At 45.8% G+C, this 13,949-nt stretch overlaps 4 protein-coding genes across 4 annotated transcripts; 1 reads left to right on the forward strand and 3 right to left on the reverse strand.

Annotated features, from left to right (window-relative positions):
- Positions 1-67: 67 nt before the first annotated feature.
- Asppvi_006078 (inositol polyphosphate kinase VIP1) lies at positions 68-4,024 on the reverse strand (the record flags this gene model as incomplete). The annotated part of the gene is made up of 3 exons (XM_043301983.1): positions 68-137; positions 205-1,546; positions 1,603-4,024. The coding sequence occupies 3 exons, from the start codon at positions 4,022-4,024 to the stop codon at positions 68-70; spliced, it is 3,834 nt and encodes a 1,277-aa protein (XP_043157918.1).
- An 805-nt stretch (positions 4,025-4,829) lies between these two features.
- Asppvi_006079 (rRNA-processing protein UTP21) lies at positions 4,830-8,165 on the forward strand (the record flags this gene model as incomplete). Its single annotated transcript, XM_043301984.1, has 5 exons — positions 4,830-4,955; positions 5,023-6,519; positions 6,573-6,830; positions 6,885-7,460; positions 7,575-8,165. The coding sequence occupies 5 exons, from the start codon at positions 4,830-4,832 to the stop codon at positions 8,163-8,165; spliced, it is 3,048 nt and encodes a 1,015-aa protein (XP_043157919.1).
- A 234-nt stretch (positions 8,166-8,399) lies between these two features.
- Asppvi_006080 (uncharacterized protein) lies at positions 8,400-10,190 on the reverse strand (the record flags this gene model as incomplete). Its single annotated transcript, XM_043301985.1, has 2 exons — positions 8,400-9,876; positions 9,928-10,190. The coding sequence occupies 2 exons, from the start codon at positions 10,188-10,190 to the stop codon at positions 8,400-8,402; spliced, it is 1,740 nt and encodes a 579-aa protein (XP_043157920.1).
- Positions 10,191-10,977: 787 nt separating this feature from the next.
- Asppvi_006081 (uncharacterized protein) lies at positions 10,978-12,899 on the reverse strand (the record flags this gene model as incomplete). The annotated part of the gene is made up of 4 exons (XM_043301986.1): positions 10,978-11,152; positions 11,200-12,203; positions 12,267-12,420; positions 12,487-12,899. 4 exons carry the CDS (start codon positions 12,897-12,899, stop codon positions 10,978-10,980), a joined length of 1,746 nt encoding a protein of 581 aa, XP_043157921.1.
- Positions 12,900-13,949: the final 1,050 nt, after the last annotated feature.

A 13,949-nucleotide genomic window follows, 5' to 3' on the forward strand; every position in this document is an offset into this window, starting at 1 on the left:
TGCTTGCGGTCAAGTGAATCGATCTTGTCATTATTTTACATATCTCGTCACACACAGCTGGGCAAACCTATGATTGATAACTGGACACATGCTTATCGCTCAAATTTACGGCAATGAAAGTCTTGGGAAGTTTGACCCTATGGAATTCTCATCAGTCGTTGGCCCTATAAAACGTAGAGGGATGAAGGTGGGTGTGGAACGCACGTGTCGAATTTCGCTTTGAGGGTCTCAATGACCTCTTTCCAATCCTTATGGGCAGTTAGGCTTCTTCTCGGAGCGCAACCAATCGCATGCCGCGAATCAAGTTGCACATCTAGCGGATCAAAAGCGTGGCATCCAGGACTGATAGAGATACGGATTGAATAGGAACTTGTGGATGATTCACAATCCTTAGCCTCGTACAGCTCGAAACAGATTTGTGATAGGTAATCCAATTCAGGTATAGCGCTTCTGGCTATCTTTGTCTGAATTCCGCCCTCGATGATGCAGTTCAGGAGGGTATAGATATGGGATTCCTTAGTGAAGTAGAAAAACGATTTCGCATCTGGAGACGCCTGGACTTCTTCGAGGTCTCTGACAATCTCCTGAAGAAGGGGTAAGGACGTCAACAAGCCTATCTCCAGTTTCTCAGAGTCGGTAATTCCGTACTCCTGAGGAGTCACGTAGTCAAATAGAACTTTGGCCAATTTGTACAACTCCCGGAGTTTTGAAAGTCGTCCATCCATTTTAGCTTTCGTAGGACTAGAGCCTGGGTACAGCTTGAAATAGTGATCATACGAGTCATCAAGGGCCCTTAGATGCGGTAATGAATCGAATGCATGTGCTCGCTTCTTGAATCGGAGGAGATGCGATAAGGTCGGATTTTCCACGCTTTCCTCCATTCCTTCGCTTGTTAGACTGTCATGTCCGGGTATTATGTCCCCAACAAGATCGTGACGGTTAGTATTATTAGAACTGGAACTGTGCCGTTCATGCTCGTTCATCCCCTCATCAGGGGGCATGAACACCCACTCAAGAAAGTGTCTGTTGTGGAGTGCATCAAATTTCATGCTGTCGTACAATTCGGAAAGTTTGCTCGGGTCAACCTTTTCCGTGTCGCAAAATTCTGCAAAAAGCTTTTCCCATCGTTCTTTGAAGAGCATGGGATCTTCACCAGTACACCACCGTCCCTGGATAGAGGAAAGGCTTGGGCTATCCGTGTCCGGAATGACATTCCGAGAGGTAGAATCGTCACCAAGGGGAGATGTCGATGAAGGACAATGTGGGGAGCTGTTAATCTTCCCAAAATTGTGTCTCATGACATTCCGGTGAAATTTCATCAACTCAACAACAGTAGCGAGAACAACCGATGGCTCAGGGATGTTATCCTTGGGCCAAGTAAACTGTGAAGGTGCAGACCCTTCGCGCAAAAGAAGTTTCAGCTTCTTCTTCACCTTATCCATAACATCTTTTGCAGCGTTGGAGTCATCCAGAAGATCCTTTCGCACTTGAATAAAATCATCCGGGAGCTCCTTCTGGTCGAGAAAAGAACACGCCCAAATTTGAGCTACATTATCTCATAAGCTTGGCGCCGGACAAAACCGTACCTTGGAAAAGACTTACCGCTAGTACTCACTCTTCGCTCCGAGCTTGTAAAGATCCGAACATTATTCAGCGCCTCTTTGTTCATCAATTTCAGATCGTCGCGCATATTGAGACCTAGGTCCTGTGATTGGTATCTTGCGGCGTGGGTTGGCTCTCCACCCCACTTGATCACAAGTTGCAGCTTGTCTAGGATGAGACCGTTCTCGGCAGCGGAAAATCTTGAGAATGTTGTACCGGATATTGAGTCACTGCGAGTAGGTGTTCGAGCAAATTTTTCATTACTCCCGCTAGCATCATTGGCGATTCGGGTCCAATTAGTTTGCGCTCCGTCGCTGTTCGAGTTCTCTGAACTATGTGTGCTCAATTCCTCCTGCGTTCGCTTGCGAAACATAGGTTTAATTTGAACCTTCGTGCCAGGCCAGCCACCTTTCTTCTCCAGGGATGTTCGAAGCAGTTTGAGTTTTTCCATATCTTCCAGTTTCTGATCCATTGCAAGCCTGACAGCCTCCGAGACGCTAGCCAAGGCTGCCTGTCCTTTGATCACCACTTCTTCTTGATGGCCTTTCAACAAATCAATAAATGGCTGGCTGTGGAAAGTGAACTTGAACTTTTGCTTTGGCGTACGATCCGCATGCCTTATGACTGCAACCATGCCCTTAAGCTTCCAGGAATGTTTAGATGCTGGAGGTGGAGGCGGCGGGATCGTTTCGTCGGGATGGCTGGTCAACTCTGGGGTCTTCGGGTCGAGATCACTTATATCTGAATCGATCTGGCGGGCATCTGTGCTCGTACGACTTCTTTTGTAGTCCGTACTCTCTGCTCCAGAGGATGCTGGAGGTAACGCCGCAAGGTCCTGGAGACTATTGTCGAGGCTCTTATGACTGCCGTAGAGTTTGGACGCGGATGGAGATTTCAACAAGGTTTTTAATGTATGCCTGTGAGATACAGAATGTCTCACATGATGGGTTGTATCCGGCGAAACCATTTCTAGTGACCTTTGTACTCCCTCGCGTTTGCGCTTTTCATTCAGAAACATGTCGCTCAGAATACTGGCACATTTGTCGTAATAGTCATTGTTGTCCTTGACGAAACTCCATCCATTAACATCGATCACGTAGCTTCTATCACCGACTCGAAGCATATCGAAGCCGCAGATCCTTTGGCCAAACCCATTCGAGATTTTTGACGCAATTGCTGCCTCATCCTGGCTCAATTTCGTTATGTACCTGAGTTCTTTCCCGTGCGTGTTCCGGCGAACGACTCCATCAACCACAGGCGACTTGCGCGTCTCTGCATGGCAAAAATCTGGCCCGACTGTATAAGCCTTGACATCTTCAGAATTGTCGACCCTCAGAAATTGTTCGTAAATGTAGCTTGTGTCTTCTTCTGTAACTGATCTAGGTACCACAAGATGAGGATCGTATTCGGAGCTTTTGTTCCCGACTTTCCGGAAAAGCCTCCTGCCTCCTCCGCCATACTGTTGATCGTTAGGAAAGTATATATGGATGTTGTGGTTTTCGCCGTTCACTGGCTTTTCGACAAAGGGTTTTCTGATAGATTTTCCATCCACAATCAGAGCCTCGCCGTCCTCAGACATTGTTACCACCTGAGTTTTCTGAGAGCCTCCTCCAGTCCCATCTTCAGGGCCCTCGAGCTTGACCCCCGTTAACCTGTAAACGTGCTGAGCAAGCTCCGAAGATTCCAACCTTGGTCCGCCGTCGCGATTGACCTCTAATCTCTTTGGCGTGGGGACATTCATATGATCCAGAATTCGCAGACACAGTCGTCGGTCCCATAACACTTTCTGCATTGGTAAATCATTCACGCAAAAAGGCTTTCGAAGTCTCGCGTAAGCGATGGCCTTCTCCAGGGGGAAGCCGTCAGAAAAGAATGCAATCAAAAAGTCGCATACAGGCCAATTCTCTACAGCCTCATCGAGAATCACCTTGTCTCCGAAAACAATCACTTCAAAACCACCTTTGGCTTGCAGGCGGGTTAAAATGTTCTGACTAGGTTTGCTGCGCGCTTTCACATCCAGAGCGCAGACGCCAATCCTGCCAATGCTTGAGTAGCCGGTTTCAGCTTCACTGACCGAGCTGGTAGCGGTGCTGCCACTAAGTCTCCTAGGCGTTCGGCTGGAGGAACGAGCTGAGCGAGCAACTCGCACCCCGCCAGCATGATCTGTCATTACGTCTGAGTTCTGGATTTTGCTCTGGTGGGATTGCCCATTACTCGGGCTTGCCCTCGAAGATGGTGAAGCTGGGTCATAAAGAAGGGTAAAAGATGATTTGTCACCAGTCTGATCAAACACCGTGTTTGATAAAGGCGTGGCAATCAGTGCATTTCGCTCGTCACCGCCTGTAGCACAACCAACATCAGAAGAGCAATCATCCTGGCTTGCGGAAGGTGGAAAATCTTGAATAGAATTGCTCTGTGTCATCTTTGAAGGTTGCTCGTGGAACTTGAATTCAAAGACTGAGGCTGTGCATGAAATTCCTCATCTCAGATTTCTGTTGCTGTTTTCTAATGTTTATTCTCCTTTTTGTTGTTTATGTATTCAAGCCAGGTTTTCCATGGAGAAAATGATGTGTAGTGCCTATGAGTTCATTGTCGGTACAGTTGGGACTAGAGGGGTCCCTGAGATCTGGTTCCAGATGAAAAGTCAAACTTGAAAACCCCATTTCGGAAGGTGACTCCGTTTTTCCTCTCACAAATTTGGATACACGTTTGGCAGACTTCAATTATTTATGGATATTAAGACCACCATTGTCGATCTCCTGCTAGATTGTCAAGATCACTCCTGTCGTCATTACTCATTTTTCTTTTTTTTTTTTGGAAAAAGAAAAAAGCAAAAAAAAAAAAAAAAAACCAAGAAACATGCTTGACAGTAAGCAAAAGACTGAAACTTCCAAGAATATCTATTGATATACCGTTGTATACTTATTCGTACTTATTATGTATATTAATATAGAATAATATAGAGAGGCGTTCCAAACAAAGAAGAATCCTACCAATGTGTTAATAATTTTGGAAAAACCAACTTTCATCCTAAGAGCTAAGAGCTTTACGGAGTGCGGAGATTAAGTAGAGTAGGATTTTGCTAAGGCGGTATTCTAGGCGGACCTGCGCGTAATGACAGAAATTTTCGGGACACCACAAAAGTTCGCAAGTAGAAGAGAGCAATATCGAGAGCTCCTACAATCTGAAACTGGCAATACTACTAAGACCTGACCTGAATTGACATGATGCCTTCACTTGACGAGGATGAATTCAGCGTGCCACTTCCGAAAAGGCAAAAGCGAGTCCCTGAGCATCAGAGCATCACAAATTCGCGAAAGACACTTGAGTCCAGAATATTTTCACCATATCGGGTAAGCCAGGACTGAATCGAACGTCATTTCCTCCCTCTAAATGCTCTCCTGACTGATCAGTCTTTAGACACTTGGACTCGTCTCCCCCACAGCTGTTCCTTTTACGTATGTGCGCTTGGGAAAAAGTACTTTTCAGATCACGACATGTGTGGGCCGCGCTTTGCACACCTATGATCTACGCCGAGGGCTGAGTTTGATTTTCATCAGCCGGCCTCAGACGCCAGAAGCCATAACTGCCACCTTTGCATGGCGTGAGAAGGTCTTTGCAGCGTGGGGAAATCTCAGACCTGGGACATGTGGAGGTATATGGGTTTTCAAACGCGGCAAAAAGGTCGCTGCATTAGAGGTGCCTTCAGGCCGAGCTGGGCCTATTATCAAAGTACTTGTTTTTGGCGCTTGGATTGTGGGTTGCACTGGCACCAGCATTGAAGTCTGGAAAAATACGACCTACGAACATTACACGACGTTGGTTCCTCGGGGAATTGAAGCGGTATCCGGAGACCACATTTACGGCGGTCAAATGTGCAGTATGCCAACGTATATCAATAAGGTTTTCGTTGGAAGGTTTGACGGCTGTGTGGACATTTGGAATGTGAGGACCGGAGAGCTCCTCCATACCATTCCTACAGCATGGCCAAGTGTTGGAGCTGTGACTGCTCTGCAGCCGACTCCTGTGCTGTCGCTCATTGCTATTGCCCATGCGGATGGCTCTCTATTCATCCGTAACGTCGATACAGAGCAGATTATCTTGTCATTGCGCTCGGGTTCCTCGCACATCACATCACTCGCCTTCCGGACCGATAGTCTAGGCGCTGGCGCAGATGGCCAATCTCCGGGTGTCTTGGCAACAGCTTCTGTGGACAGTGGCGACATCACTTTGTGGGATTTGAACAACGCAGGGCGTGTCACAGGCGTCCTTCGGAACGCTCACAGAACACTTCAACATGAAATAGCGTCTGGCATAAATTGCGTGGATTTTTTGGATGGCCAACCTTTGTTGGTATCGACTGGAAAGGATAACTCTCTCAGGACCTGGATATTCGATGAGACGCCATTTTCACCTATTCCGAGACAGCTTCATTTCAGAAGTGGTCATTCTGCTCCTGTCACTGCGTTGAGTTTCTTGCCCTCGGCATCGGACGGCTCAGAAGCCAGTGGTAAATGGCTACTGAGTGCGAGCAAGGACTGCAGCTTATGGGGACTTAGTGTACGAAAGGACAGCCAGAATACTGAAATTTCGCAGGGCGCAGTTGAGAAGAAAGCCAAGAAAATGTCTGCTCCAGGTCCTGAGAGCTTAGGCTTGCAATGTCGCACACAGGGTTTCAGAGCTTCAGAGATAACTAGCATTGCATGCTCACTAAATCGCGATGGTGGCATGGGTGTCACCACGTCTGGTCCGATTTGGACTAATCCGAGGGTAGCAGATGCGGCTGCTTCGAATAAGACTGGATGGGAGAGTATAGTGACTGGTCACCGTGGAGACAAGTTCGCGCGTACTTGGTTTTGGGGTAGGAAAAGAGCTGGACGCTGGACTTTTGAAACAAGCGATGGATCTGTCGTGAAGGTGAATGGGTTGTCGACAATATGTCATGGAGTATCGCTAACACTTTATTCCAGAGCGTCGCTATCACGCAATGTGGGACTTTCGCTCTCATTGGGTCCAGTATGGGAAGTATTGATGTTTTCAATCTGCAGTCCGGCCAGCATCGACAGCGTCTCCCGGCTCGCGATTTGAAAGGTAAGCGAACCGGCGAGCTTGGTCTAGCCAATGGTTCTCAAGAAAAGAAAATCGGACATACAAAGGCAGTCACTGGCTTAGTAGTCGATTCCTTGAACCGAACTGCCATAAGCTGTGGGTTGGATGGGAAAGTCAAGGTACGATATTCATCTGCTTTTCATAAGTCACAGTTACTAAGTTGTTTAATTTAGTTCTGGGATTTTCACTCCGGGTTACTCCTAGATGAGCTTGATTGGCATCCAATGACAGCAATCACTGGTCTGCGTTATAATAGCAGCAGCGAGTTGGTCGCGTTCAGTTGTGATGACCTCTCGATTCGTGTGGTTGACATTGAAACAAGAAAACTGATACGCGAATTCTGGGGTTGCGTCGGTCAGATCAACGACTTCATTTTCTCCAATGATAGCCGGTGGATAGTGGCTGCTTCTATGGATTCACGTGTCCGCGTTTGGGATTTGTCAACAGGACATCTCATTGATATCTTCCGAGTGCCTAGCACCTGTACCTCGCTAGCCATGTCATCAACTGGGGAGTTTCTAGCCACGGCCCATTCGGATAGTGTCGGTATTCGTCTCTGGACGAATCGAAGTCTGTTTATTCCAATTTCGACCCAGAATCTGGACGAATCTGGTTTCGCTGATACTCATATCCCTATCACATCCGCAGAGGAAAGCGCTGGAGCTCTTGAGGCTGCATTTTCTGAAGAGCTTCATCAGGATGAGGCGGAGGGGCCAGTGCTATGTGACGAACAACTGAGCGGGGGGATGGTAACACTCAGTGCCATCCCCAGGAGTAGATGGCAGACTCTACTCCACTTAGATTTGATCAGGGTATCATCCCACGCTTCTTCCACCTGCTTTATCATTGCTGATTGTTGTTAGGAACGCAACAAGCCAAAAGATCCTCCCAAGGCACCTGAGAAAGCCCCATTTTTCCTGCCATCTGTTTCCGAGAAAACGAGCGTTGAAAGTAGCGACAGAAGCACGGTGTTATCGGTTGAACACACGCTCGCCGAACGCTCAAGGATAGCCAGACCTCATCGATCTCAGACTGTGGACGACTCAGGCTCTTTATTCACAGTCCTTCTGCATTCCGGTCGTCAGTCTAACGATTTTGCACCCTTCACAGATCATTTGAAAACTCTATCTCCAGCAAAGACTGATCTGGAGATTCGATCTCTGGATCTGCGTGTACAAGACGGTCATTCTGAGTTGTCCTTATTCGTCATGGCACTGACTGAGCGACTCCGCCTCAGGAAAGATTTCGAACTTGTGAATGCTTGGATGGCGGTATTTCTGAAAATACATGCTGATATTGTGCGGAAGTGCTCCGAGTCGGCGGCGAATGACCACGGAGAACTGAGAAAATCTCTTGTTCAGTGGAGTGAAGAACAGCAGCGGGAAGTCAAACGCTTAGGTGACCTAGTTGGATACTGTCGAGGTGTAGTGGGATTTATAAGATCATCACGTTAGGATATGTTGAGCTTGAGGGCAACAAATCAACACTGTTACGTGTAGGGTCATACTTCCCTCGTACTCTGGCTATACTGGTCAGTGGGCTTATTACTTGAGCTCTGTTTGGCAGCGATCGAGGATTTCAGAAGTATCCGCGAGCTCACGGCACAAGGAAACCAGTAGGGTTCGTATCACACCGTCTTCCATCTCCTGACATGCATATATATCTAGTGGAATTGTACGCAATATATATCATCTAGCTAGCTGTTTGTATCTCTTCAGAAATTCACTAGCAGCATCTTCAGTAAGGTACTCTTTCACCATCTCGAACCTCGATCTCATCAACACATGAAGTGGGGGAAGGCTCATAAGAGCGTCCTGCATTTTGAGCATGAGTTGATCGTTGGCCGAAGCTGTGAACCCAATCAGTTGTCTCATAATTCTCAAAGAATAGAGCACAGCCTGGACCTGCGCCGTAAGGTGGATGTCTGCCCAGTTTGTCTGATCACACATATAACCAAAACTAAGGAATCTGCTAAATAGCTTAGCCTTGGGAAGTGGAGAGCCACTGTCCCCCCAACCATATATCTCACACAGCGCAAATATTCTCCATAAGTTTGCGGTTGTGGCATTTTCGCCCAGGGCGTCTCGAACTACACTGAGACGTGCATAGAAAGCCGTCATTTGATCTGCAATCCAGCCTGCATCACGGATTGCTAGAGTATCCCTTGCAATTCTTCCCCCTCGTCGTACAAACTCATCGATGAAGCAAGATCTCTGAGACGGTGGACGCGAAGCATTAAAGATCGAATAGCCTAGAACTCTATATGAGAGGCCGTTCTCCCAAGCGCACCGCCTGGTATGATCTTCGTTTAGAATTGCAAGATAAAACCGAGGGAATTCGTCCCATGAATTGATTTCTTGTGTTTCATATTGCCAGACCAACTCTGAGACTCTGGGGTCAAGGTGATGAGAGTCCGTGACCCCCCATTGAGCATGTTCTGGGCCCTTCTTATATTCCTCGGAAAATTCCAAATAGCCTGCAGGTCCTTGGGTTCCAAGGGTCTCTTTTGCAAGCCGTATCAGCTCCGTTAATCCTGAATTTGGGTGAAGTTTAAGTTCATATGCTAGGGGCAGTAAATCAGCCAACCCAAAGCGTTGAGCGAGTGATGCTGGATGTAGCTGCACCGCTTGAAGTGGCACGTCTATTGATCGAGCGCTGTACGTATTTTCCAATTCTAACGAATGAAGGAGCACAACCGAACCATGCAGCCCGATATCATGAAGTATAAGATCCGAATCATTGGTAAGTATCGCAGATCCTGTGAGTTTCGCCAGGTATGCGCAATGCATATCTGCTTCCCCTGCGACCATGACTGTGACATCTGCCCAAGGAAAATCTTGTAATGCAGCTGACTCGGCCAACAATAGGGAGCCCCGCGCAGCTTGAACGATGTTTTCCATATTCCATCGATGCTTGAGATCTTCGAAGACAGCCGGTACCATAAAAGGATTGTCAGGGCATTCTCTGTGTTTAGGAGTCAACGTCCGTCCTCGCAGTATCATTTCGAGCTTGGATTCTGTGTCAATAGGCGTGTAGTTGTGTCGCAGAGAGCCATATCTGATGCTCTTACGAGCTATCTCAAGCTTTCGTCTTGCCCTTTCGAGTCGAGATAGTCTTGTCTCTCTTTTTCGGGCCGGCAAAGCTCCATCAAAGCATATTGCCTTTCTAGACCATATCAGTCATTATTTGCTTGATCTGCTGCTTGGACGTCATTACATGTCAACTCCCAGGTTTCTTAACTTCAAGAGATGCAACATCACCGCGCAACTAACTTCGTTGCATGATGGCTGCATATCAGGGAATTCTAGTCGGTTGTCGGACCATGCCAGCAACCTTGAATGGACGTGATAAACCAGACTGGGGCCATCAATCACAACTGATTGAATGTGGATTCTCCCCTCCTCAGCACTTTGACCACCCTTAAGAAGCACTGCTTCCGAATATGGAAGTAAAAGTCGCGTTAGATGCGGTATACCCATAGCTGAAATGTTTCTGACTCCAGACTATCTACCTGGGTGCTCCCGTTAGGGATGCTGAAATTTTCAGTTAGGGCCTAGGTAGAAGTCACTGCTACTGTTGTAGATCACAAATTTGTAGTGGCTGCGTAAATGTCATGTGATAATTACCCGCGGTTCCTGATATAGTTAGCTAAAGATTGAGCTTACTAAGTACTCAGTGCATCTGTCAACTACAAGTCAACCACCTAATACCCATCCGGGCCATCCATATGCTAATAATGGTGGGCGCCCGCTGGATCCTGAACTACACCAGGTGAAGAGGGAGAGCGCGAGCGTAGAGAGGTAGAGGATCAAGTACCTACTGATCATGATGCACTGTACTGCCCACTCACAGAGCATATAAGGGAAAAAAAGATAAATCCCTCAGGCAACCTTAGAAACGAGTGCAAACATCTCAAATGCCATTTCATCTCTACACAAGGGCCAGAACTGAAATCACAAGGGAAGTGATGGAAAGGATAACAGAATTTTGACGCCCTACTATCCTAATTTCTCTCCACTTAGACAAAGGAAGGAGAAGTCTGTAGCTGCACACGGCAGCTATCCAAGATGTTGGAGGGCTAAGCTAGACGGCCATCCAAAAGAAGGTATGTGATCTCTTGTTATCCAGAGAATACCAATGTTGAAATCGAACCAATGACGTTCGATATATTAGGTTTCTACTAGCCGTAGCTTACCTTCATGAACCTCAAGACGTGTAGTCAAAGCAGTGCAGAAATTAGGTAGTACTCCTCTCCGAAGGCGCCGTTCAGTCATCAGGATACTCATCTCGAATATTGCTCACAAATGTACGAGAACAGCCATCCCACCGCTTGAAGTGCTTTCCTGCTGTTTCCACAAGCGTTCGCGGTAGCTCAAATAGGTCGGGAGTGATAAGTTCGACATTCTCTTCCGCAACGTAGCGAACAGACTTGTCCTCAGCCCTACACATAATTAGCACAGGCAATGAAATACAGCGCAAGTACCGTACAATGCGTGGTAGAAACTTTGGTGCCTGCCGGCTTCCAAACGATCGATGCCCATCCTTCTCATCCACTGTTCGCTCGCATCGCACTCAGTATCCCAACCAGTTATAACAGCTAAGTAACTGTACCGTCGATGGCGGAAGACCTGGCCGACCCTATACCTTACCGCTTTGCGCTCAGGTGTCCGTCGTTTGACCTGCTTGGGTATCTCATCCGCAGCTCTCACGACACGAAGGCTCTCAAGTATGTCCTCTTGCTGGGGCGTGCCTTGAAAAAGCGGTACAAGATACTGTTCAATCAAATGAACATCCGAAGGAAAGTCCGTGGCGAAGAGTTCCAAGAACCAAGGTACGTAGTGCCTAAGTTCCGCCGGCCGGAGAGAAGTGGAAAATAACAGTGACGACCAAAGGGCAGCATATCTTGCACTAACCGCATCGACCGGAGCCAGATGTGCACTAGAGGTCTGGGAAAGACGTTGAATGGAGTTCATGATGTTTTTGCCACATCGCAACACAGTATCAGCAACCCCAGACGCACGAAGGAAAGCCGATTGCTCGGCCGCTGAAGCCCCCAGGAAATTCAACTGATTCTGCAAGTTCTCAACAGGTGTCTCTTCTGCTGAGCGAAATGGATCCATAAAAAGCGGCTCAATCCGTGTCGCGGGCGGGATTGCGTTGCCATCAATGTCCTGACCGCTGGGTGGCATGACTATAACATGAACATGAAACGGAAACCCACAAGGCCAAGCGTCAAGGTTTATTTTTCGGGCAACGCAGCAGTATATAGCTGCTGAAATCAAAGGAAGCGAATTATGATCGGGATCATTTATTGCAAATCCTAGGAAATTGTGCTCCAGGCAATGGTAATCCCGGCCTAACTGAATGCCTGTCAAATTGCTTGCTCTGAGGTATGTGGCAACAGCCCGGGCCTTCTCACGAGGCGTGAGTATATTTATATTAGKGCAGTATGTGAATATGTGCGAGGCGATGTCATCTAGCCTACTCACGATCTGGCTACTGATTAGTGGATGTTTTGCCTCATTATCCTTTCCAAGGTTGAGTGTTTTACATACTTCATCCAGATTCCCGAAACTGCTCTCTGGGATGAAAAGATCAAACGCACCCAAAGCCCTTTCCAGGGACACGGGTTCCCCATTTCTGAGTTTGATCCATTCTGGGACCGCGATACTCCGATGGAGACAGGTCAGCAGCGCTCTTGCGTAGTACCTTTTGTTGAGATAGCGAACGTTAATCACATGGAAAATGACCAGATATTATCAATGGGAGCGCCACCTTCTGGCCAAGGAGTCCTCTGTGTCTGATCCTGCGGAAATATGGCGTAGTAGAGTATCCTTGATGTCATATCCAAGACCAATGATGGTTCGAAATTTCTTGATTCTTCCAGTTTGCCCGGCAAGAATACTGTTAAGAAGATAGCATGTCCTGCGGTCAATAAGATGTCGAGAAACGTAGAGTCGTTTCCAGTCTACTGCAGAGGCAGAACCCCTGTAGCTTCTTGTCATATCATGTTTGGGATCCCAGAATTTGAAGTGGGTTTGACAATAGAATCTCCATAGTAGAGGTTCATTCGTGATATTTCGAAACTTGCGAGAAGTCTGTCCCAGTGCAGCCGAAGAACAAGGGGGGAGGTTACACAGAATGATGTATAGTAGCTCTTCAGGAAGACAATCAAGAGACAAAACCATACCGGTACATAAGGAGAAATAAAGGAGGAATAATGAAATGTCACCTTATCAGTCTGGATAGAACCTAAGTGATAGGACCTTGGAAGATAGATGAGTTGCTAGATATACCACATATTTCTGTCAGCTCTGGAGAGGTATGCCATAAATTTTAAGGTGATAATTCAAAATCTATGCAATACATGGAATACTGCCTTACAGAAAAGGACCCACTGGGGTGGTTGTAATAATCCATGTGTAAGCTGGCTGTATTCTAATCTCTATAGAGGAGGAAATCCCATGGGAATCTCCTTATCTCCTAACCTTAAGTATAAAGTAGTATAATAAAGAATTAACATTATTTGATATCTATTAATAACTATAACTAGTAGGTAGTAGATAGTAATGAATTTAAATCATAGAACCAATTAGGTTGTGTAAAAGTAGTATCTAATATAAAAGATAATAATAATATGTTAGCCTGTTTTCTCTATATATATGTGACAACAGTGATATCAACAGGTATATATATGATTTTGATAATATGTTTTAGATGTGTAATGATATCTACTAGTTATTATTAATTATATATCTAGTGTTTAGGTCTCTCTATTCCTTATAGTTCAGGTTAAAATATAAAAGGGATAGGAACTCTTAATATTAATAAGATATATATAGGGCAGCTAATGGCCTACCCCCTATCCTTATATAATTTAAAGGCTCTCTTTCTACTATAATAATAAATATCCTATCTAGTAGTATATCTAGATTAAGTAAATATATAATATTTAATTCCCAGGAAGGTTTAAAGACCTTAATAAGAATTTAATCTAATTAAGATAATTCTAGAAGATATAGTCTTATAACTATTAAATATATTAATAATTATATAGACTTAAAAATTACTTTATATTAATTACTTTTAAGCTAGTGAAACTACTTTAGATTAATTATTTTTAATCTTTTTAGACTAATCTAGATATCTATAATAATAATAATTTTACTATAGAATATTCTTTAGCTCTTTCCTAATATAATATTATAGTTAAAAATATTATAGACTACCCTAAGTCT

The sequence above is a fragment of the Aspergillus pseudoviridinutans genome (assembly GCF_018340605.1).
Source record: "Aspergillus pseudoviridinutans IFM 55266 DNA, scaffold_4, whole genome shotgun sequence".
In the NCBI taxonomy this organism is placed as follows: Eukaryota; Fungi; Ascomycota; class Eurotiomycetes; order Eurotiales; family Aspergillaceae; genus Aspergillus; species Aspergillus pseudoviridinutans.